The sequence below is a fragment of the Polypterus senegalus genome, chromosome 14, assembly GCF_016835505.1.
Source record: "Polypterus senegalus isolate Bchr_013 chromosome 14, ASM1683550v1, whole genome shotgun sequence".
Lineage (NCBI taxonomy): Eukaryota > Metazoa > Chordata > Cladistia > Polypteriformes > Polypteridae > Polypterus > Polypterus senegalus.
Genome location: NC_053167.1, coordinates 134,939,068 through 134,964,922, shown reverse-complemented (window position 1 = coordinate 134,964,922; position 25,855 = coordinate 134,939,068). Strand labels below are relative to the sequence as shown.

Genomic DNA, 25,855 nt, shown 5'->3' with positions numbered 1-25,855 from the left:
TTTGGGAACTAATCACGATCTTCACGACCTCAGCTTGTTTTAAGCAAATTTCCCCTCTGAGCTGGCAAAATTTACTCCCGGGAGTAAATTTACCTCTGGTTGAGAACCCCTGCTTCAAGTCACTCATTTATTCATTTCCTACCACTTACCCAAAACCGGGTCACGGGTGGGGAGCTACAGTCTTAGCGCCGAGGTCCATACCTCCCTATCCCCTATAGCCACACTCGCCAGCTCATACTGTGAGACCCCAAGGTGTTCCTAGGCCATTTCAGAGATCTTCCCAGTGAGCACTGGGTCTTCCCTGGGGTCTCCTCCCAGCTGGTCATGCCTGTAAAACCTCCACAAGGAGGCGTCCAGAAGGCGTCAGAACCAGATGCCCAAACCACCTCAACTGGATCCTCTCGATGTTGGAGGGGCAGCAGCTCTACTGGGCTCCATTCCCCTCCAGGATGTCTGTGAGAAACCTGAACGGTGGGAGAAGACCATCAAGACAACGAGCCCAAGCACCGATGTCCCACTCTTTAAGTTCTTTTTGGAATTTCTAACTAATATCCATTTATCGATTTATTGATTATTTGAAGTATTTGTCCTGTGAGTCTGGTATCTTTCCCCCTTGGAATTAATAAAGTTTATCAAATTTAATAAAGTCAAAGCCGAACAGGAATGGCTTCAAAACGTCAATGTGAATGTCCCTGGGTGGGGGAGTCAAAGTCCAGATCTCCATCCAATGGAGAATTGGTGGTTGGACTTGACAGAGGCTACTCCTGCATGGACCCCCAAGACATCTGATCAGAGCGATGAAGAAAAAGAAGAATGGAGAAAAATGACTGATGAGCTGATGAAGAGCGAGACCGGAGCACAAAAACTCAAGGCTGTCATGGCTTCCATCTGCCAAACAACTGGCGCATGTGTGTCAGAGGGGTCACCCTACAAGTGCCTTCCATGCCAAGAGGGGGCGCTGCCGTTGATAATGTTGTCTTCCTTTTTCTCCCCACAGTACCGAGAAACCATCCAGTGAGGACAACTGACTCCGGCCCTTCCAGTTCCTGAGCAATTGAAGTGAGACCACCTGGAAAGAGGGGTCATTTGATGACAGAGTAACTGGACAGTCGGAGCTCCTCGTCTTCCTCACAGCAAGTTCACTCTGTGCCCCCCTGCCCCCTCCAAAAGCTTAAAGGTTTGTGGTTTTGACGCCTTTGTATGTTTTGTTTTCTTTAATTTTGTTTGAAGCAAATGGGGATGGCCGGGTTGGTGGTCCATCATTTATTTTACCACAACACGTCATTCCCTCGGACGACCGCAGGGGTTCATCATTTATTGTTTTGTATTTTTAAATCATTTAATTCTGTACTCCCTTTGACATTAAAGGGTGTTTTTTTCTGTTTCTTACTGTCAGAAAAGCCAAATTAACCCCACTGGGTCCATGTTGTGTAACCTGTGCATTCCAAGGTGTAGCTCAAGGTGCTTCACAAATGAAAAAAATCAAACACAATAAATAAAAAGAGATGATTGTAAATTAAATAATAGTCGAAATAAGAAATCATCCTGCCATTCAGGAGAATCAAGCTGGCGGGACGGATAAAACACTCGGCACACCTACCGAAACTGGAGGGGAAGTCAGCGATGTACACGTCGGACCACTCACTCCAGTATCCTCGATGCTTCGGGCCATCCGGCTTGGCCCTCACCTGGATATAATAATGGCTTCTGACTCGCACGTCCATCTGGGTGCTGGCCTCGGGACCCGCCAGAGTGATTTGCTGCAACAGTAAAATGAAAACAAATTAGGCTGCCATTGCACACTCGTCACCTTCCCGATAACGATACGACTCTACAACCAAGGGAAATGACTTGTTCAGGATCATCGGGGGAGTCAGAGGAGGACTGAAAATGCAGATAATTCAGCGTTCATTTATTGAAATCATCGTCATCATCCTGATTCTCATTCCATTGTTTAAGCCTTTGTTGTAAGACAAAGTGAGCTGCCAGAGCTGTGCAGATGAAACGCAGCTTTACTTATCTACACGACCCGATGAGTCTGACAATGTCTTGTACTTCTGAGAAAGTTACGTGCGACTCGTCCATTGAAACCAAGTAAGGAAAAGAAATCTGAAATCTTTGTTATTAAAAATGGAAATAAACTTGAGGCCTTAGCAGTAGACGTCAAGGTGGAATGAAAGAATCTATCTAATCTATCTATATCTGTTATATAGTCCCTTTCGTATCTATCTATCTATCTATCTATCTATCTATCTATCTATCTATCTATCTATCTATCTACTGAATACTACCTTTCATATCTATCTATCTATCTATCTATCTATCTATCTATCTATCTATCTATCTATCTATTATATAGTATCTTCATATCTATCTATCTATCTATCTATCTATCTATCTATCAATCATATAGTCCCTTTCTATCTATCTATCTATCACATGATAGATATAAAGATAGACAGAAAGACAGACAGATATGTGAAATGTGCTATATAAAATATAAATAGATAAATGGAGTTTGTCTTCTCCAATTAATTATCTGCAAAACAGTGCTTATTATAACTTTGGAACTGTATTATAGCATAAAAGTTCACATTAAAAATACAGAATAGATAAATATGCGTGCAAATCTTTTGTTATGTAGAAAATTAGGATGACTTTCAAGAGGATTGAATACTTTGTCCATGTCACTGTATGTATGAAAGGCACTATATAATAGATAACTAGATAGATTGATCCATTGTAAAGAGCAGGGTGTACCCCAATGTCCAGGCTAAATTGCCCACCATGGCCCACTCATTCTGGCCCCCTAATCATCCCCTGTCTCTCTCTCACCACTTCACCATCTAATTGCTTATGTGTGTTGAGCATACCAACGCAAAATGGTTGCCATCATATCATCCATGGGTGCTGCAGATTCAGGCTGGTGCAGAACAAAGTAGGAGGAATGAAAGCAGGAGAGAGAGAAGAAGAAAAGACATTGCTGTGCGCTCTTTATTTGGCTTATAACTGTGCTGAGAAGGTGGGAATCGAGAGAAGCGTTTCCCACAACCAAAATAAAAAAAATGTGTTTTTTGAACTTTTGTCACACGTCTGTTTGTGTTGGGTTTGGGGAGCTGGTGCGCCCCTTACAGACCACTATATTGTCACGCTTGGGTCACAGATTTGCACAGAGACACAGGAGGTCGTAGAAAAAAAGAAGGATTTTTATTCAGACACCGCAAACACATGAGCTTAAACATGCTCCATGACAAGTCAGAGATGACAGTTCCGCTAGGAGCAGAGAGAGATAAAAGCAAACAATCAATTCCAAAACTGACAGGCGCTGCAAGGCTTATAAGTCGGCGGAGTACCGCGCGAGGCTTGTATTACGCGTTATAGTGCAGGGATAAGGAGCAAAGTGAGGGTGGTCAGTGTTTCGGGGTTTGTGGTTTTCCCAGGGGCGTCTGTCTCTATTTGGGGTGCGATCATCCCTCCAGCTCACAATATATATACAGTATAGGAGCAGAATGAGCATCCCAGCCAGGAAGAAGAATGGTTTCTTACCCGGACAGGAGGCCAGAGCCAAACGACAGATGGAGTAGCCACTAGGATAAAAGAACAGCTTTGTGCCCAGCTGGCATGATACAATGCATAGACCATCAGAAGCTGTGAACTGGGAGCTGTTCCATTCCCCCATATGCCAGATGACAGTGTTCCTCAAATGACAACCCAGTCAGGACACCCGCAGGGGTGCTTGGGAGTTGGAGTCCAGAAGTGCAACCCTATCAGGGTTTTTGGTTGCCAGTACAGATGGTGCTTTTTTAGGGCCAGAAAGACATGCCATGGCACCAGAGGCATTCCCAGATACTGGCTTAAAAGGAGCCCACATCAGTGAGTCAGAGTCGAGAGGCAGCGGGCAAAACTCAATGGAGGACCGAAGGAGGAAGAATTAGTTTATTTTTGTGATGGTGTAACTGATGTGCTGAGCTTATTAACTAGCTTTTATGTAAAGCTATGATTGTGTGAGTGTGTGTGTGTGTGTGTGTATGTCAGGTGTTACTGTGTCTAGGGTTTGGGGCTCAGTGGTGCCCCCTGGTGGTTACACAAGGTATTTTCTTTTCATTCCACTTTATTGGTTAGGACTGTCTTGTTATGTCCATTACATTAAATCCAAATGGAAGTCCACTTTAATTCCAGATTGAGCGGGGCTGTGGGTGAATATTTTCGCAAGGCACTCTAATTCAGTGCCACTTGAAGCCAAAGCTTCCTGACCCAGAAGGTCACCGCTGGACCTGAGACCAGCAATTCTGTGTGGAGCTGTGGAGCTAAAAGGCTCTCGAAAACAAAGTGACAGAGACTACCGAGCTACCGAGTGACAGAGAGGTGGGCTGGCTGAGCAGTGGGCACAGCGTCAGCTCATAACTAAGGACCCCGCCAGAGCTAATGTAGGCCTGGTGTGCCTGGCTTGACATACGCAGGTCCAACAAGAAAACCACAGAGAAGTGATGTTATAATAAATAACCTTAGCAATCCATAATTGTGGTGTAGCCATCTACCACGTTTATTTTAAGCCCACCGTGCACCTCCTATCCAGTCTGTGCTGTCCCCTCATCCCCTCCGCTCTCCTATTGCCCTCCTGTCATGTTGGCACAAATGCCCACCACGCATTATTTTGTTTTTGATTTGTTTTCTTCCCGAAGACAAATAGATTTAAAACTATTACTACAAAATAAGGATTTGCAAAAGCCCCCCTATTTGTGCCTTGCCAAGTGCTTTTACATTTATTTATTTGGCTGACGCTTTTATCCAAAGCGGCTTACAATATTCAGGATGCAGTTGGTTTCATTTCTTTTGTTTTTCCAACTGGAGCCCAGGCAGGTGAAGTGACTCGCTCAGGGTCTCACAGTGTCTTGACCTCCAAAGACTTAACCACAGTGCCAGCGTATTCGGGGTCATCTCCACTTCTAATGTTTACGTGACCATATCTTGGGTCACAGGATGGGAAGGTTTTGTGGTTCAAGGCTCCCTTAATGGAGGATGACCACTTAATGGACGATATGAACGCTGTGAGCCAATGACGCCCAGCAACGTCTATACTTTCAGTTAGATAGATAGATAGATATGAAAGGCACTATATAATAGATAGATATGAAAGGCGCTATATAACAGATAGATAGATATGAAAGGCACTATATTAGGCGCAGTGTTATCTCTCATCCATGGTGCCTTGGGGGCCGCATGGAGTGCCGCTTACCTTCCACCCAGTGTCGTTCTCCATCGAGTACCGGATTTCGTAGCGCATCTCATCAAGAAAGCTGACGTTTGGCGCTCTCCAGGTCAGGTGCAGCTTCCCGTCCACCACGTCTCCTTTCAGGTCCGATGGGGGCTCAGTCTGAACTGCAACAGAGAAACACAAAGTGTGTAACCACAGCCAGCCTTTCTTGTACGTTACATGATTTTGGTGCCGGGGCCTGTAGAGAAGCAGTTGCACACCAATATTATGAACAATGTATGGATTAATGTGTAGTGGTCATGCGGACGCTAAGATTCACATCGATTCATTTATTTTATTGTGGGGACTCCAGGAACACACTCAATCTTGTGTATGCACTTGTAAAAATGAAAAACCGCCTAAATAATAATAAAAAAATCTTATTTATTACATCTTTTTTTCTTTCAGTTGGCATAATGTTAGTTCAATGGCTTCAATTACCCTTCGCTAACATCCCAAGAAGTCCTTCATAAGTGTGCCGAAGCTCCATTCACTTTAAAAATTGTAAACGTGACATCAATCCTAACGTGAATTTTTATTTCTGGCAGATGTTTTCTTCTAAATGCTGCTCAGATATGTTTATTCAGATCTGCTCCATTCCCTTTTTATTCTTTTTAAAGTTCACACCCCTTTTGAATTTTAAACACACCCCTTCTCATCTGCTAGGTTTGCCACGCCCCTGTCTTTGAATTGATGCCATCCACCTTCACATGAAAACTCATAATACTCTGCCCCCTTTTAAAGTTCATACCCCTTTTGAATTTTAAACACACCCCGTCTCATCTCTTACGTTTGCCACACCCTAGTCTTTGAATCGTCACCGCCCACTTCCACATGCAAACTTAAATTTACTCCATCCTACTTTTTTTTTTTAAAGTTCACACCCCTTTTAAATTTTAAACACACCCCTTCCCTTCTCTTAAGTTTGCCACACCCGTCTTTGAATTGTTGCCGACCACTTCCACAGGCAAACTCAAATATACTCCGTCCCACTTTTTTTTTTTAATTAAATGATTAAAAAATTTTTGAATTACAATCTTAGTTTTTTTTATATTTTATGATGAAAGTAGCTATTCTTTTAATTGTTTGAATCAGGGCGGCATGGTGGTGCAGTGGGTAACGCTGCTGCCTTGCAGTAAGGAGACTGTGGGTTCACTTCCTGGGTCCTCCCTGCGTGGAGTTTGCATGTTCTCCCCGTGTCTGCGTGGGTTTCCTCTCACAGTCCAAAGACATGCAGGTTAGGTGTATTGGCGATGCTAAATTGTCCCTGGTGTGTGTGTGTGCCCTGCCCGGGGTTTGTTTCCTGCCTTGTGCCCTGTGGTGGCTGGGATTGGCTCCAGCAGACTCATGTGACCCTGTAGTTAGGATATATCGGGTTGGATAATGGAAGTTTGAATCAATTCATTTATGTGCGCCCTACAATTTTAATTGTATTTTTTTTCTTTTTAGTACATTTATAACTAAAGTAAATAAAACTGCGTCTCTCTCTTGTATGCTCCTATACCTCACTCCATTCTTTCTCTGTCATTGTTGTGTGTGCATTAATTGGAATTGCATAACCATTCATTAAAGCAAAATTTGTTACATATCGGTTTTGACAGATTATTGTTTTCTCATCGATAGTGGACTGGAATTTGAAAAAATTTGCTTCTCCAAAAGTGGGTTTAAAATCATTTGCGAGATTTGACCCAGAGAAGCAAACAGACAGAGGAGTCAAGTTAAATAAAATCGTTTAATGATAATATTAAAACTGGATGTAGTGCCTCAGCGTTCGGTTAATGGCTTTCAACACAGCAGGCACGATAAGAGGGAAGCTTGGCTGAGATACTCCTGACCTGTCGGCCAGCACACTGAGGAAGACGTCAATCCAAAATACAGTACGTTATTCAGTGCAAATATGCAGCATTGGCTGCCTTAAAAGGGAACTGAAATACGCTCTGTGCTTCAATTTCAATCCTCTGGAGATGTAACACATATGCAGGCCAAGAAGGTTATTATTGCAGTTGTAATTTGTGAAGTTTATTTCAAAGATTTACAGTTCAGCTGAGAGAGAGATGGACAGCTGTAAGTCGGGTCAGAGAGATGGAGAGTCTGCGATAAATGATGAGAACAGGGGACGGTATTAATAACCAGCCAGCTCTTCTGGTAGTCACCCGTATCTGACTTGAATTCTATGACTATGTGATTTTGTGAGGGTTTATAATGACGAGGATGCAGAATGACGGCTCACTATGCTGGATGGGACATCTGATTGTCAGCATTCTCCCACTTGGCTGGGATGTCCCTTTGCTTCTCTCCATCTTAAATATGGTCAGTCAATCAGTCAGTCAGTTATTATTCAACACACTATATCCTAACTACACGGTCACAGGGGTCTGCTGGAGCCAATCCCATCCAACGCAGGACTGAAAGGCAGGAAACAAACTTGCCAGCCCACTGCAGTAAATGTGGATGTATACTGGATTATGCATTATATTCTGGGAGTTAATGTGATCTCTTAAATCAAGTTAAATACATACAGTATATGTCTTTTTGTACCATATCTCTCTGTCTTGTAATCATTTTCCACCATGGGTAAAAAAGGGATGGTGTTGGCTCTAGTCAGTTCTGCATTAAGAAACACATTCCAGGGGAGAAAGAGCGCCTCCTGCTGGATACACACATACAACGTACATTACGATAACAGTCTGGGCGAGAACGGGCCATTCAGCCCAACAAAGCTCGCCAGTCCTGTCCACTTGAATTCTTCCAAAATAACATCGAGATCTGGATGTCCATAAAGTTCTGCTGTCTACCTGTTCCATGTGTCTGTGATTCTCTGTGAGAAGATAAACTCCCTAATGTCTGTTTCAGTGCAAATATGCAGCGCTGGTCTTCTTAAAAGGGAACTACAATACAGTCCTGCGCATCACATTCATCACTTTTGAGGTTTAATGTTCGTCATGTCACTGCAGATTATAATAACAGCTCAGTGATATGGTCAGGTCAGGTCAGGTTGGGGAGCATGACTGACACACCACGTGACAAAACACATGGCAACCCCCCACAGGTAGACACGCGGTCCAGTCCCACACTCCCGAAATGATCCTCTATCTGCGTCCCCTCTGCCTGGTCCAGTTGCTCAGGTCCTCAACAATGTGCCGTAGTGTCGTAACTGACGCTCCCTCACAATGCAGGTCATGTGCCTCATTTGGGACTCCATGAGCAACGCAAAGTTAAACCAGCGGGACCCAAAGATTCTCTAAAGAGACACACATGAAGGAGTTTAGTCTTCACCTCAGGTCACTGGATGGTGTCCATGTCTCACAAACCGGAAGCACCAGGACTCTGAAGACTTGGACCTTCGTCCTTTTGCATAGATATTGAGGGCACCACACACCCCTTTCCAGTAACCTCATGACCCTTCATGCTCTCCCAATCCGTCTACAGCACGGGTGTCAAACTCCAGTCCTGGAGGGCCGCAGTGGCTGCAGGTTTTCATTCTAACCATCTTCTTCATTAGTGAACAGTTTTTGCTGCTAATGAACTTCTTTTACTTTAGTTTTAATTAACTTGACTCAAGCCCCTTAGTTGTCTCTTTTTTTAATTAGCAGCCAAACAATAATAAGACACAAAATGAGATGCCACATGACCAGCTCACCTGTGCCCGTCACACAATATCTGAAAATAAAGAAAAGTGAAGGTCTCAGTAAGGTTGATCTCTCAGTTCACCAAAACATTTTGACGAAGAGAAAATGAACAGTTTTGAAAATGTCTGCTATGGCAGAATGAGAGCAGCAACAGACCACAACATTAAATAACGGGCTTAATTAATTAACAGTAAGAATTAGCTTCTCATCAACAGATTGGTTGGAGTTTGAAATCCCAGTTTAGCTGCTCGTCTGTTGGCTCATTTCATGTCTCATTTGTGTTTGGCTGCCATTTAATGAAGAAACGAATCAATTCAGAGGACTGAATCCTTAAAAACAGGGCTATTAAAATAAAGGGAAAAGGAGTTAATTAGCAGTGAAAACTGGTCACTGATTAGGAAAAGGGTTAGAATGAAAACCTGCGGCCCTCCTGGCGTGGAGTTTGACACCCCTGGTCTACAGACTTCACAGGAAGAGTCACCAGACTCATGAATGTCACTGCCGAGGTCAGTAAACCTCTCAACACTAAGCCTTTGCTATATTATATTATATTATATTATATTATATTATATTATATTATATTATATTCTATTCTGCAGTGGGCTGGTGCCCTGCTCAGGGTTTGTTCCTGCCTTGCGCCCTGTGTTGGCTGGGATTGGCTCCAGCAGACCCCCGTGACCCTGTAGTTAGGATATAGCGAATTGGATAATATATGGATGGATTATATTATATTATATTATATTATATTATATTATATTATATTATATTATATTATATTAATGGATACAAGTCATTATTTGGCTGCATTTCCCTGCTTGACCAAGGGTGTCACTATTTCCCAGTTTCTCCACATCGTTTTGCACACATGGCTCAGAGTTCCCATAAATCTACGCACGTTCACCTGTCAAGTTTTCACTTACAAATCCCGATGTTTGCGTGTAAAGCTCCATTTGCACATTTCCAGCCTATTTTTGTGTGGACGGCAGCTTAATGAACGAGGCTCTCCGGTATCCATAATGGACACTCACTGAAATAAAGCTTGCCTGCTGTTTCTTTTACTTTCTACCATTGGTCAGAAATGAACAGCTTTGCAAGTCCCATTTCATGGAAATCACAACGGCCAGATTAACTTGCTCAAGCCAAGAAGGAATTTCAATTCACAAATTTTACTTTTTTTTTTTTTTGTTTTGGGTTATGTCGAGAGAGACGTGGAGAGAGCAAACCAGATGAACAACTTCTTCAACAGGTTTGACCACCCTAACCCACTCTCGCCTCAGAGTACTGCATCCTCCACCCATCCTTCTGCTGATACCAGCATAGGAGACAGTTTCCCCAAACCCACAATTACAGCAGCCCAAGTAAGCAGAGAGCTGAGGAGACTTTGTGCCAGCAAAGCTGCTGGTCCAGATGGAGTATCACCACGACTGCTGAAGGCCTGTCTGTGCGTTGGAGCTGGGGAGTACTCTACAGAGCATCTTCAACCTGAGCCTGGAACAGGGGAGAGTCTAGAGGCTTTGGAAAACATCTTGCATCACCCCAGTCCAAAAGGTATCATGTCCTAGTGAGCTGAACAACTTCTGGCCTGTCGCTCTGACTTCACATGTGATGAAGACCATGGAGCGGCTGCTGCTTCACCACCTGAGGCCACAGGTCCACCACGCCCTCGACCCTCTGCCGTTCACATACCAGGAGAAGGTGGGAGCGGAGGATGCCATCCTCTATATGCTACACCGATCCCTCTCCCACTTGGACAGAGGCAGTGGTGCTGTAAGAATTATGTTTCTGGACTTCTCTAGCGCCTTCAGCACCATCCAACCTCTGCTTCTTAGAGACAAGCTGACAGAGATGGGAGAAGATTCATACCTGGTGGCATGGATCGTGGACTATCTTACAGACAGACCTCAGTATGTGCGTCTCAGGAACTGCAGGTCTGACATTGTGGTCAGCAGCACAGGAGCACCACAGGGGACTTTACTTTCTCCGGTCCTGTTCAGCCAACATACATCGGACTTCCAATACAACTTGGAGTTTTGCCACGTGCAAAAGTTCACTGACGACACTGCTATTGTGGGCTGCATCAGGAGTGGGCAGGAGGAGTATAGGAACCTAATCAAGGACTTTGTTAAATTGTGTTTGACTCAAACCACTTACACCTGAACACCAGCAGATCCAAGGAGCTGGTGGTGGATTTTAGGAGGACCAGGCCCCTCATGGACCCCGTGATCATCAGAGGTGACTGTGCAGAGGGTGCAGACCTATAAATACCTGGGAGTGCAGCTGGATAATAAATTGGACTGGACTGCCAATACTGATACTCTGTGTAAGAAAGGACAGAGTCGACTATACTTCATTAGAAGGCTGGCGTCCTTCAACATCTGCAATAAGATGCTGCAGATGTTCTATCAGATGGTTGTGGTGAGTGCCCTCTTCTACGCAGTGGTGTGCTGGGGAGGCAGCATAAAGAAGAGGGACGCCTCACACCTGGACAAACTGGTGAGGAAGGCAGGCTCTATTGTAGGCACGGACCTGGACAGTTTGACAATCATGGAGAATCCACTGCATCCACTGAACAGGATCATCTCCAGACAGAGGAGCAGCTTCAGCGACACGACAGACTGCTGTCACCATCCTGCTCCACTGACAGACTGACGAGACCCCACACTATGCGACTCTTCAATTCCACCCGATGGGGTAAACGTTAACATTATACAAAGTTATTGTCAGTTATACCTGCATTGTTATCACTCTTTAATTTAATATTGTTTTTTATCAGTATGCTGCTGCTGGAATATGGGAATTTCCCCCTGGGATTAATAAAGTATCTATCTATCTATCTATCTATCTATCTATCTATCTATCTATCTATCTATCTATCTATCTATCTATCTATCTATCTATCTATCTATCTATCTATCTATCTATCTATGTTGATTGCCAATTACAAATTGTGGTGTGTGTGTGTGTGAGTGAGGGTGGTCCGTGTGATGGACTTGAGTCCCATCCAGGCCGTTTTTTTTTTACCCTTTTACCCAGTCCTGGTGATAGAGTCTTCATACTTTGAAATGGATCGAGAAGGTTCTATAACCGACCTACTGAACTCGGTCCATCGACGGCCGCAGTGCCTGCACGGACCCCAAACACACTCGAATGTTACGCCACGTGTATGTTTTCCAACTTGTTTGTTTTTGCTGTAGGGATCGGTAGCACATATTATAATTGTGCCATCTGGGGGTCTCAAGAAGTTGTCCAAACAAGAAATGAAAAATGTTTCCCAGCCATCATTATGAACTGCGCAGAGTAAGTAACACATAAACAGATGTCATGCTTAGGTGCTTTTTGTAGGTGTACATCTAGAGGCCTACTTGACAATTTCAGGCCTTTTTTGATGTTGTGTGCTTGAATCACAACCCCCACACAACCCCCACCCCCCCCCCCAAAACACTGACAAGGCCCCACAAGGATTTTTTGGTTCTGCAATGAGGGTCACTTGGGACTCACCGATGTGCTGGACCTTGAAAGGCTCCTTGCAGAAGGTGTGCTTGAGCTGCAGCTCCTGCACGGGACTCTTGCTCACCTTGACCGTAATGTCTCTGGTGTCGGGGTTCTCAAACGTACAGCTCCACTGGACGCTGTCACGCAGCGGGGCGTTGTGTTTGCACGGCTCCCATGATCCTTGCCTGCAGGAAGCAGGAAAAAAAAAATGGATGTATGTCATTGGGAGTTGGGGGCTGGTTAGCAGGTGACAGCCAGATGTACAGTATGTGTTTGTCACCTTGACTGGAAGAAAAGTCCGTAGGAGACGCCCTTGTCCTCCATGGCAGTCCAATTGCAGGTGATATGGTTAAAATCGCGGGTGAAGCAGCGCAAGTTGATCTGCTCTGTGGGGAAAAAAAAAAAGGGCAATTAACTCCCCCCTGAACAGACCACCTGGTATTAATGCCAATCTGCAGCGCCTATACAGCATGGATTTCTTTTTTTTGAGGGTACCTGCTCATTGGCAGAGATATCACAGCCATGTGCTTTTCTCCCCACACGGTGGATACTCTCCCATCAGAGCTGAACACAATCAGATACAGTGCCAACATGTGACATTCGAGTGTACCTACCTACTGCTTGGCCAGAATTACATTTTTTAATTTTTTAATTGATTTGTAAAGTTTGTCCTGCTTCACTACTATGTGGGCAGAGCTGTAGGGGAGTACTAATTCTTTACTAATAGCACATGGCTTTTAAATTTACATTCTTTGTCTTGATATCTAGAGTGATTGAAGCAATAAACTGAAATTAAGGTACAGTGGAACCTCGGGTCACGAACGCCTTGGACCACCACGTACAAATCGGGTTACGACCAAAAAGTTCGCCAAACTTTTGCATCTGTTCACGACCACACACTCGGGTGACCAACAAGCCAGTTTCCCTTCTGGTTCGTACGCGCCGATGATTTCCGTATGTGTTCAGTCTCTCCCTGTGCAGCAAACGAGCGAGAGAGACAGAGAAAAAGAGAGAGAGAGAGAGAGAGAAAGAGAAAGAGAAAGAGAGAGAGAGAGAAAGAGAGAGAGCGTGAGAGAGAGAAAGAAAGAGAGAGAGCGTGAGAAGGCAGTTAACGAATGCACCGGGCTTGTTTTTAAAGAGACTGCTTCGAGCATTGTTTTAATCTCGTTGTATTTAATGAAGACTTTTTTCTATTGGATTTTAACCTCCACTTCACTTCTGTTTTTATGTAATTATTTATTTATTGAAGGATTCTGGAAGCACTGCACTTTATTTAATTTGGACTTTGTTTTTGATTGTTGCTTTGTTGATTGTAATAACAGCACTTGGCACTTTTGGCACCATCCGATTGCTCCATTGTAGTGCCTCACTATTGTGCTCATCGGTAACATTACAGACGATGACGGGTTTAAGGGCTCTCGGAAGCAAGATGGGAGCATGCAGCAAACCCGCATCGTCACAGACTTTACCTCAGAACTGTAATCTCCTCTGCACCCAGTTCCTCCTCACTTCCTTCATGCCAGAACTCGACTCATACAAGGTTAATTTTCTTGGTTGTTTATGGTTAGTTTTTGTATAAATTCCGAATTTTTCAAACTTTCATTTTTTTTCCCGGTGTTTTTAGTGAGCGGTTCCTAGCACAATAGCGCAAATTATTGCAGTGTTAGTTTTCTCTGTTGTTCAAGGTTTTCTCAGTGTTATTCAATGTTTTTACATTTAGTTTACTATTACACTCTGCATTCTATGGTATAATGAACTATTTAACTCTTTAAGGGCTGATGTCGACTTTTGTCAAAAGGAGGAGTTGACGATGGTAATCAACTGTAAACTGTGACAAAACCAACCGTTTTGTTTTAGTTGGACTCTTGTTGCAAGAAGGAAAGTTAGCTTCATTGGTTTCTGTGTGAAACCATTGCTTTCCAGAAACTGTTTTTTGGAAAAAATATTCAGCCCTCAAAGAGTTAATAATCTTTAAAAAATGTATATATTTACATACAGTTCGTACTGTCTGGAACGAATTAATCATATTTACATACAATCCTATGGGGGAAGTTAGTTCGGGTTGTAACCAGAGTTTTGGAACGAATTATGGTCGTGACCCAAGGTTAAACTGTACCTGTATTTGGGGTTGGGGTGCAGCCACATTACTTGCTCATTGGGTTTATCACGGCTAAGAGGTGTCACCTCTTGTTTGATCTATACTTGATTAAGACAGTGGCATGAGAGCTGGAGTCTGGAAACTCAGCCCTGTTGGGGTCTATGGGTGCCACCAGAGGGCACTGCGGGGGGAAGGCTGCCCTGGAAATGTTGCGGAAAGCCTGGCCATAGTTTCTGGTGTCTGAATTTAAAAAGAGAGCCCACCGCCTCATTTAAACCCGTCAGAGTTGAGAGGTAGTGGGCAATGGAGGTGGAAGGAGAATGGTGCATTGGTGTATTTGAATGCCAGTGGTTCTCAACCTGTGGGGCGGGCCACTCTAGGGGGGCACGAAGTTACAAAAAGGGGGTGTGAAGATGTGAAAAGAATCAAAAATATGAAAAAAACATCTGTTGAAACCAAAACAAATGAACTTAAACTACATTCTGATACTAGAACAATAAATATAGAGTTAGATAAATGTCGATAAAAGTTAAGTAGGTATAATAAAATATGCATCTACATTTCAAAAAAATGTTAGGGGGGGCGCGAATAAAACTGTTATGAAAACTTGGGTCGCAAATACTTAAAGGTTGAGAAACGCTGGCATATGCAGATGTTTTTGAGAAAAATGGGTGAAGGAAACAAATAGAACTCCTTTCTCTGAATGTGGATTTGTGCGTGGGCATTAATGTGTTTGTGGTGTGTGGCTCGGTGCTAAACCCCCCCCCCCAAATAAAGCTGGGATGTTAGGTCTTTGCCTGTCCGAGAAAACCAATGCAAATGGGCTATAGACGGAAAGCGAGGGTGGGCAGCACTGGGGGGTTTCTGCGTTACGCTGAACAGTGTGTCAACTGGGATTAATGCAGGTGACATTAGACACGCTATAAGATGGGGGTTCTTTTTGTTTTTAGCCCAGAAGTTTGGCCATGTTGCTGCTGCAGCTTGTGAGGATGCTGTACACAAATCTTGAAACTTGTTGTTATTCCAGTGGGTGGCACTTGGGTGTCATCATCATCAGGGTGTCAGGGACAAAGAAGGGAGTGGGGTGGGGGGGTCTTTATCTCATTTACATTTATGCTTTTTTTAGAGAGTACCTACCTGAGGTCTCTGGGGCCACAGCAGTGACAGCCTCAGACCAGGCACTCCAGAAACCGGAATATATGTCCCCGTTACATTTGGTGCGAACATGGACGACATACACTTCTCCACCAACCAGGTCCAGAAGGTCATAGAAGAACAACTCCTGGGGAGTCTTTGGGTTCGGACAATGAGAAAGAAGACAAACAAAATGAGGTCAGTTCGACAACAGCATGCAGCCTTCGACTCCGTCATGAACTATTAAATGCTCATCTTCAAAAGGTAATAATAATAATTCCTTACATTTATATATTACTTTTCTCAATACTCAAAGCACTTTTTATAGCTTTTGAAAAAGGGGAAATACTGGAGAAACTGGGAAATAGTGACATCCTTGGTCAAGCAGGGAAATGCAGGCAAATAACGACTTGTATGCATTAATATAACAAAATATAATATAACATAATATAATATAATCCATCCATCCATTATCCAACCCACTATATCTTAACTACGGGGTCACGGGGGTCTGTTGGAGCCAATCCCAGCCAACACAGGGCACAAGGCAGGAACCAATCCCGGGCAGGGTGCCAACCCACTGCCAAACACACACACCCACACCCACACCCACACCCACACTAGGGACAATTTAAGATCGCCAATCCACCTGACCTGCCTGTCTCTGGACTGTGGGAGGAAACCCATGCAGACACGGGGAGAACATGCAAACTCCACGCAAGGAGGACCCAGGAAGCGAACTCAGGTCTCCTTACTGTGAGGCAGCAGCGCTACCCACTATGCCACCATGCCGCCCTAAGGGGGAAACCACGTAGAAAAAATGTTGTGTGACCGAAAAGTCTGCAAATCCCCTTAAATTAAAGTCTGCAATGTGAACTTTAATCACAGAGTCGGAATTGTTTTTCATTTTAAACTGGGGAGCAGAGGGGCAAGTCAAGGAATAAGGGGTCTTTGTCCCAAACATTATGGTGGGCACTGCAGATAGATAATTAGTAGATTTAATTCATTACAGTATAGACACAATCCACTTTGTTACTTTAACCCTTTAAACTCAGCCCCTTTGGGCCCACCGGAGGGATCGAACAATAATGCGTGAAGAATGAATGCATGTGAAGGCTTCCAGACACGACTTAACACTTTTCTTCTTGTGTTTTTGGCACAAATTTCACCAGAACTGAAACATTTTTTCCATTTTGTGATTTTTTTTTTTTTTGGAGGGTGCCCCCCACCCCGAATTCATTTTTGCATGAATTGTTTCACTCATCACTTCTCATTCGAATCTCCTCAGAATATGAAGTTAAAGAATCCACGGTGTCCCAGAAAACACATCCCAATAAACTATTTTGGCTTTTCTTTCTAACTCTGCTGGGACCACTTTGGTCCCAAGTTGAATTTTTTTTGGCCCAGGATCCGAGTTGGAGGATACGATTGAACATTAAAATCTGACATTACCAAAATGTGGCTGACTTGAGAATCCTTCAAGATGTATTGAACATCATAGATCATGGAATCGTAAAACATATGGCCTTCCGGTGGCCTCCAGGTCACTTGAAGTTGGCTTGGCTTGTTCACTTCGGACACCGAGACGTCAGCAGGAGGCGGTGGCAGCACTGTGGAGAGGGCAATGAGAGAAAGGGATGTCAGGGCAGTGAAGATCAGAATTGGGGGAACGGCAGAAAGTGACATCAACACAAACACCTCCGGCAGTACACTCACCGTTGTTTTGTTTTAAACATCCACTTATTGATTTTGGGACAGCTCGGTGGCACAGTGTGTAGAGCTGGTGCCTCGCAGTAAGGAGACCTGGGTTTGCTTCCCGGGTCCTCCCTGCATGTAGTTTGCATGTTCTCCCCGTGTCTGCGTGGGTTTCCTCCCACAGTCCAAGGACATGCAGGTTAGGTGTATTGGCGATTCTAAATTGTCCCGTGTGTGTGCTTGGGGTGTGGGTGTGTGTGTCCTGCAGTGGGTTGGCACCCTGCCCGGTATTCGTTCCTGCCTTGTGCCCTGTGTTGGCTGGGATTGGCTCCAGCAGACCCCCGTGACCCTGTGTTCGGATTCAATGGATTGGATAATGGATGGATGGATGGATGGATGTCTGCTTGGTGTGTGTGCCCTGCTGTGGGCTGGTGCCCTGCCCGGGGTTAGTTCCTACCTTGCACCCTTAGCTGGCTGGGATTGGCTCCAGCAGACCCCGGTGACCCTGTGTTCGGATATAGGGGGTTGGATAATGACTGAGTGACTAATAATAATAATAAAATACATTAATAGGAGTTCACATAATTAACTTATAATTAACTTTATAGTAAAGTTTATTTTTTATCAGCTTTACTTCTTTTTATAGCTAGGTGCTGATCCTCCTCTCTGTTGGCTGTTGGTCGGTGTCACTGATCAGTCCTGTTAACGTGGAGTCGTCTGTAAACTTTATGATAAGAGTTTGAGCCGTATAAAGGGACACAGTTATCTGTGAAGAGGGAATGGAGGAGTGGGCTGAGCACACAGCCCTGTGGAGCACCGGTATTCAGGATCAGGGTAGAGGATGTGTGCTTGTTTAGCCTGACAGACTGGGGTCTGTGGGTTAGAAATCCATCCATCCATTATGCAACCCACTATATCCCAACTACAGGGTCACGGGGGTCTGCTGGAGCCAAGGGCGCAAGGCAGGAAACAAACCCCGGGCAGGGCGCCAGCCCACCGCAGGGCACGCACACCCACACTAGGGTCAATTTAGGACCGCCAATGCACCTAACCTACATGTCTTTGGACTGTGGGAGGAAACCCACGCAGACACGGGGAGAACATGCAAACTCCACACAGGGAGGACCTGGGAAGCGAACCTGGGTCTCCTTACTGCGAGGCAGCAGCGCTACCCACTGCGCCACCATGCCGCCCTAAGGGGGGAAACCACGTAGAAAAAAATGTTGTGACACCGAAATGTCTGCAGATCCCCTTAAATTCAAGTCTGCAACGTGAACTTTAATCACAGAGTCTGAATTGTTTTTCATTTTAAACTGGGGAGCAGAGGGGCAAATCAAGGAATAAGAGGTCTTTGTCCCAGACATTATGGTGGGCTGTAGATAGATAATTAGTAGATTTAATTCATTACAGTATAGACACAACCCACGCAGACACGGGGAGAACATGCATACTCCACGAAGGGAGGACCCGGGAAGCGAACCCAGTAGCGCTACTACTGTGCCAGCGTGCCGTCCTCATTTTTATTATTATTATTATTACTAACCCTTTGCTTCCCGGGTCCTCCCTGTGTGGAGTCTGCATGTTCTCCGTGTGTCTGCGTGGATTTCCTCCTGCAGTCCAAAGACATGGAGGGTAGGTGCATTGGCGATCCTAAATTGTCCCTGGTGTTTGCTTGGTGTGTGCGTGTGTGTGTGCCCTGCGGTGGGCTGGCGCCCTGACCGGTGGATTTGTTCCTGTCTTGCGTCCTATGCTGGCTGGGATTGGCTCCAGCAGACTCCCCGTGACCCCGTGTTAGGATATAGCGGGTTGGACAATGGCTGACTTAATGATTTTGCTTCAATTCGAAGGAATTGGAAAAAAAAAAAATCAGAGGAAGAGTAGCAGCCCACCCACTCATCCGTCCGTCCATCCGTTTCATAACATGCTTATCCTGCTCACGGTTCCTGGGAGCTGAAGCCAATCCCGGCCGCGGTAGGTGCAAAGCGGAGATGGCATTTGGTGGTCACGTTGTAGCACTGCCACATCGATTTGTTTCTGGTTTGTCTTTTTGTCTCTCTGTGTGAAATCCTGTTTCTGTCTGAGCACACTGTAGTATAGGATGAGGAGGACATTTGTGAGGAACGGGGCGGTCATTGCGATTTCTGGGAGTGCCATAGAAACGGACACACAATTGAAAAGGAGTGTGGAAAGGCAGGAAGGGAAAAGGGGAAAAAAAAACTGTGCGGTAAATGTGGCCAGTTTAGTCCACGTGATTGGCTCTGACCAGGCTGGGTCACCTGCTGCCACTCACGTCTGCCCTTGGTTCACACAGTGTGTCAGTAGTCGACTAAAGAGTTACACTACAGGACTAATGCCTCATTGAACATCACTGACTTCCTAGGATTGGCTCCCCCTGTTGGCTAAAGAGTCACACATGCAAATCAGAGGAGCGCATTCTGTGCCAATCTGGGATGATGTGTGTGTGTGTGTGTGTGTGTGTGTTTGCTTTTGCTGACTGTGTCATCTCCCTTTCCCTTCGCAGCTCCAAGAATATGTCCATCCATCATTATGTCCCGTCAGAGCGCTACTAAGCCCACTCTTTCTGAAAAAGGGTCGACTGAACTGATTGCAGGGCAAAACTCCCTCCTGACCAAGATAAACACCAAGGAACGTCATACCTTTGCCTTTTCATTTGCCCCTTGCTATTATGAGTTCACCATCATGCAATCTGTTTTTGTGTTCATTCTGGTAGAATTAAACAGGACGACCCGGCTGGCATGTCGACATTTTGCACCTTTGGGCTGTGTCATTTCCCGCACTCATCGATAGGGCACACAAAGCTGCCAGTTGAACTGAATAAGTGAACCTGTCCTGACCCCTAGTGGCTACGGAGTTGGGCTGCGCAGCATAAGGGCTGTAAGTCCAGTTAACTGGTGTGTCGGTCATTCACTTTCTGTTGTGATGGATGGACCTCATGGGACAACTCAAAAGCGGGCCCCTCAAAAGGCCACCTCTCAATTTTCAAACACACTGACCCACATCTTCGACGCTCAGTGTCCGCTTGTAGATGGGCTCATCAGCTCCAGTTTCCCACACGGTCACTTCTATTTCTGTGTATGCAAAGACATCATCTTTAGGGAAGGAGCAGACGTGAAGTGTGCTGTGGGGGCCAAGGCTCTGCTTGCTCAGAATGCATTTCTTCACCGAGTACCTGAAAGAAAAAAAAAAAAAAACGAAGAAAGAATTTCAAAAATATGGTGGATGATTTTGACTTGCTGACATTGTTTTGGATGAGCTTGTGCCTCCTTGGAATACAGCAAACTGGATGCTGATTTCGGGTTGGGTTTCAGAACAAATCACAGCACAGAAACTGCACTCGTTAAAGTAGTAAATGACTTGCGGGTAAATGTGGACAGAGGCCATTTATCTGTTCTCATCCTCTTAGATCTGAGTGCCAAATTTGACACCATTGATCACAATATTCTTAGAAATCGCCTTAGTCAATGGGTGGGCCTTTCTGGCAGGGTCTTAAATTGGTTTGAGTTTACTTAACAGGTAGAAAATTCTTTGTCACTTGTGGTAATTTTACTTCAAAGACACATGATATCCAATATGGTGTTCCACAAGGCTCTATCCTGGGTCCGCTGCTCTTTTCGATCTACATGCTTCCGTTAGGTCAGATTATCTCGGGGCACAACGTGAGCTACCACAGCTATGCTGATGACACACAGCTGTATTTATAAATAGCACCTGATGACCCCGACTCTGTTGTTTCACTAACTTGATGTCTTACTTGTGTTTCTGAGTGGATGAGTAGTAATTTTCTCAAGCTGAATAAAGAAAAGACTGAAATTTTAGTGATTGGCAATAATGGATATAATGAGGTTATTAGAAATAAACTTGATGCATTAGGATTAAAAGTCAAGACGGAGGTAAAGAATTTAGGGGTAACTGTTGACTGTAACCTGAATTTTAAATCACATATTCATCAGACCACTAGGACAGCATTTTTTTACTTAAGAAACATAGTAAAAGTTAGACGTCTTATATCATTGAAAGATGCTTTTGTTTTCAGTCGACTAGATTACTGTAACGCACTCCTCTCAGGACCATCCAAGAAAGACATCAATCGATTGCAACGAGTGCAGAATGGAGCTGCTGGAATCCTAACTAGGAAAAGAAAATCCGAGCACATTTCTCCAGTTTTGATGTCACTACACTGGTTGCCTGTGTCATTCAGAATTGACTTTAAAATACTGCTTATGGTTTATAAAGCCTTAAATAATCTGCTCCATCTTATATATTGGAATGTCTGACACGTTATATTCCAAATCGTAACCTTAGATTTACAAATGAGTGTCTGCTTAGAATTCCAATATCTAAACTTAAAAGAAGTGATGAGGCGGGTGGCCTTCTGCTGTTATGAACCTAAAATCTGGAATAGCCTGCCAATAGGAATTCACCAGGCTGATACGGTGGAGCACTTTAAAACACTTCTAAAAACTCATTACTTTAACATGACTTTCTCATAACTTTTAATTTAATCCTGATGCTCTTTATATTCAATTAATTATCATTACTATTCATGGTGGCTCCAAAATCTGTACTGACCCCTACTCTCTCTTCTGTTCTTTTTCCGGTTTACTGTGGTGTTGATCTTCACCATCACCACCTGATCAAAGCACCGTGATGTCCCTACATTGATGGATTAAAGGCCAGAAGTCCACATGACTGTCATCATCACGTCCTTCCATTAGAACCTTGAATAAAATTGAGGACTGATCTTATATGTCAGCGGTTCTCAAACTGTGGGGCGCATCCCCCTGGGGTGGGCACTGAAGCTGTACAAGGGGGCAATTGAATAAATGAACATCAAAATTAGTTTTTTACATTTTTATTGCAAATTGAAATTTGCAAGCATATAATCACAATGAATGCATTATAACTAAAATTCAAATAAAACATTTCTAAGGCACAGATCTAATGACTAATATGTGCCAGCTTTAAAGTGCACAACCTGTCCAGGTTTGGTTTGATATTTGAGATATCGAGACACTCTGAGCTCCTTTTCTATTTGAAGTTTGTTTCTATGACGAGCGGCGCCGCTGCTGCTGCTTTTATAGTCGCGTATTTTCAATCCAGAAAGTTCGAGGCGTATCGGTATCTGTCGCGAACATCCGGGTAACAGTAGATCAGGTGATAAAGCGCGCGACTGCACCACATTGGCAACGTAGCCAATATTGCCAAATTGAGTTCAATAATTTATTGCGTATTGAGTTATTTTCATGATACAACTAACAGCGGTATAATATTTGTCGGATGAAAATATGTTCGTCTCGCACAGATTGACTTCATCGGTGTCCTCGTTTACGAGATTTTTAAAAATTAAAACATATTTAATCGTTTCTTTACATAAAAAAAAATAAGAATAAATAATTTATTCTTTGTTTTTGGGATCAAAATTACTTCCAAAAACCACACACGGCATTTTAAACAGTTATTAAAGTACTTTAAAAAAAATAAATTGCAAATATTTCATTGAAATTAGCCAAACATATGCAAATCTTATGGAAGTAAAAATAATACGACGACACCACACGAGTATCATACCTTTGTTAGTTGAATGCCCAGAGGGTGCTGGGTGGTCTTGTGGCCTCGGACCCCCTGCAGATTTTATTTTTTCTCCAGCCATCTGGAGTTTTTTTTGTTTATTCTGTCCTCCCTGGCCATCAGACCTTACTTTTATTCCATGTTAATTAGTGTTCTCTGATTTTAATTCTTACTTTGTCTTTTTTCTCTTTCTTCATCATGTAAAGCACTTTGAGCTACATTATTTATATGAAAATGTGCTATAGAAATAAATGTTGTTGTTGTTGTTGATTACTTTTGTCCTTCTGTCACTGACTAGGAAGTGTCCTGGCTCACCACTACAGTTAAACCGGGGTTTAATTTTATTTTTCTGTCTTCTTTGTTTTTTTTTTCATTATCATTCATTGTTTTTAATAGTTTTTTGGTGCATTTACATATAACGGACCACTGTGAGCCTCACCATGGGCCTAATGCATAATGGCGTGTGTAGAACTCGCACTATAACATGACGTAAGCACAAAAGCCGAAATGTGCTTACGCACAAAAAAATCCAGATGCAGGAATCTGTGCGTACTCCAATTTCCACGTTCTTACGCTACATAAATCTTGATCAGCGTGAAAACTAACGCTCGTGCACACGCTTTATGTAATGCCCCCAACTCCTCCCATAATTACGCCTCTTTGAATATGCAAATCAATATAAATTGCCCTTAAGCTCAGCCTTCTGTGAAAGACAATGGGAAAAGCACGGGGGGAAAATATAAGAATTTCAGCGAATACCAAGTGGAGGCAAAGAAAAAACATACTATTTGTTCAAATAAACCGTGGGATAATCAACAAAAGGAAGTTGATCGAGTGACATAGCGTGTTGGAGAAACTTGAAAGCTCAGACATCAGTCGCCATGAAAAGGCGAGTCGAAGCCCACCGTCTGAGTGTCATATGAAAGCTTATTAGGGTACAGAGAAAAAAAAAAATAGGGACACACAAAAGCACAAAATGTCAACTTCAATCTCGAAATTTCCACTTTAATCACGTAGTTTATTTTGTCATTAAAGTAGAACATCATAAACTTCATCTTAAAATCGTTTAATTAACCAGTTTCTCAAATCACATCGTGATTAAAGTAGCACGTTAAATGCTTTGTTTTGTATTTGATCTTCTATGTGCTCTATGTGTGTGAATCACTACGTGCTTCTTAAACCGGCTCTCTTCTTCGGACTGGACACAGAATCCATTACATTCGTGATATTACAGCTCTCTGAATAATTAAAATACTGAGATGTATACGTGATATCGTTTTCATGATGATAGGAGTTAAAGCACGTTATTAAACATGTGTTTCACGGCGCAGTGATTGTGCGCGACCTTCGATGAAATTATTTATTGCAGCAGTACTCATGGGTGGCTCTAGGCTTGTGGCGGCCTTGGGCAGAGAAAGAATCTGTGGCTCCTTCGCCCGCCAATGTCAATATGGTATCTTATACACGGTGGATGGCAACGTCCGTTGCAGACACTGCATAGCCGCCTCGTGCTCATGACACAAGTGTTTAACTTTTGTTGAAATTTGCTGCTGTGTTTTTAGCTGTGTCGTTATTTTCTCTTTCGGTTTTATATTCAATAGCAAAATATCTGCGCTTCGCAGCGGCGAAGTACTGCCTTAAAATTTTTATTAAGAAGAAAAGTAAACCTTTTTAAACTGAGGGAAAATATACCAATAATCATTTGTTAAGGATCTCTTTGTATACCACATTGTGAGTTCGGCCCTCCAGTTGTAATATGACCAAGCTGTGCTGAGCTTACTCTTGAGCATGTAACGTACAGTCGGCCATGTGAACAGTAATCTTGTCTCAAATCTCACAGCTTGGATTGCTGCTGTCATAATCGGTTTGAGTTTCATGGTTTGTTTCAATTACGACAGTATTTGCAGGACTTGTTGTGTTGAAGTGACATTCGGCATCTGTCAAGCGTTGTAAGTATACAACCTGTTTCATCGATAACTTCACATCCAGCTTTTGAGAGTTTAAACATTCATAAACATCTAAGTGTCCACTACTCAAATCGTCACCTGTGAATCCAAGATGTTTAAGTGGCATTGGCGGTTGTCGAAAGGTGTAAAATATTTGTCCATTTCAGTACACTTGAAAGTGACAACCGAACAATTCAGCGGCAGCCATCAACTCACATGCAGATCCATAGGTGAAGGGCTTAAGCATTTCACTCTTCTAGTGCTCCTGTGTAGTCTAATTATCTCCTGTACCGTCATCAGTCCACACCTTGAACCTGTCCCAGTCATTCAATACATAAGACACAATGTTCCTCCGTATATCAAGACTGAGCCTGATATGGCCGTGCAATATGTAACACAGAGAATGGAAAAGGCAGGCGGCATCTCTGGACATGGAAACCACTCGGTAAGTGACAGTTCTTTGATCGATGGTGATCACCTCGATAGACATGTTAATGGGGGTATGGTTGGAACGATAAAGGAAATAGGTACCTGAACAATGTAAAGTAAGTCTAAAATACCTACACAATAACTATAATTGTAATAAACGAAAAATAAAACAGCGGAGAAGCCGTGGATTAAATAAAAAGGCTGTAGTTAGCAGCAGGGAGAATCCCGTGGTGAAGCAAGAAAGGGAATGAAGAGACCAGAGCGACGGACGGCCTTATATAGGCAGGCAGCCAACAACGTGGGAGGTGTGGGGATGGGGGACCCAACGCCGCCTCACACGGTGACCGAGCTGCAGGCTATGGACGTATATATGTACGTAAGTAGGATTTGGTTAGCGTTGGGAACCCACATACCAAATTTCTTGAAGATGGGCCCATAAGTAACAAAGACCATTAGAAAGTTCAATATGGAGGCCGACAGTGGCGTCATACCACCGAAATAAGTACGTACATCGGTTTTGGTTAGCGCAGGGAAGCTGCCTACCAAATTTCATGAAGATGGGGCCATAAATAAGAAAGTTCAATATGGC

The 25,855-nt window shown here is 43.7% G+C and overlaps 1 protein-coding gene across 1 annotated transcript in view; it reads right to left on the bottom strand.

The window, feature by feature from the left end:
- The window catches only part of mpl (MPL proto-oncogene, thrombopoietin receptor), a 58,595-nt gene that overhangs the window by 15,534 nt on the left and 17,206 nt on the right, over nucleotides 1-25,855 (bottom strand). Inside the window, exons 3-9 of the mRNA XM_039735012.1 lie at nucleotides 20,317-20,492; nucleotides 17,060-17,217; nucleotides 15,611-15,764; nucleotides 12,656-12,761; nucleotides 12,382-12,560; nucleotides 5,237-5,379; nucleotides 1,601-1,760 (exon numbers count right to left, since the gene is read on the bottom strand). Of these exons, the coding sequence (XP_039590946.1) occupies nucleotides 1,601-1,760; nucleotides 5,237-5,379; nucleotides 12,382-12,560; nucleotides 12,656-12,761; nucleotides 15,611-15,764; nucleotides 17,060-17,217; nucleotides 20,317-20,492 (1,076 nt within the window). The remainder of the gene's footprint in view (nucleotides 1-1,600; nucleotides 1,761-5,236; nucleotides 5,380-12,381; nucleotides 12,561-12,655; nucleotides 12,762-15,610; nucleotides 15,765-17,059; nucleotides 17,218-20,316; nucleotides 20,493-25,855) is intronic.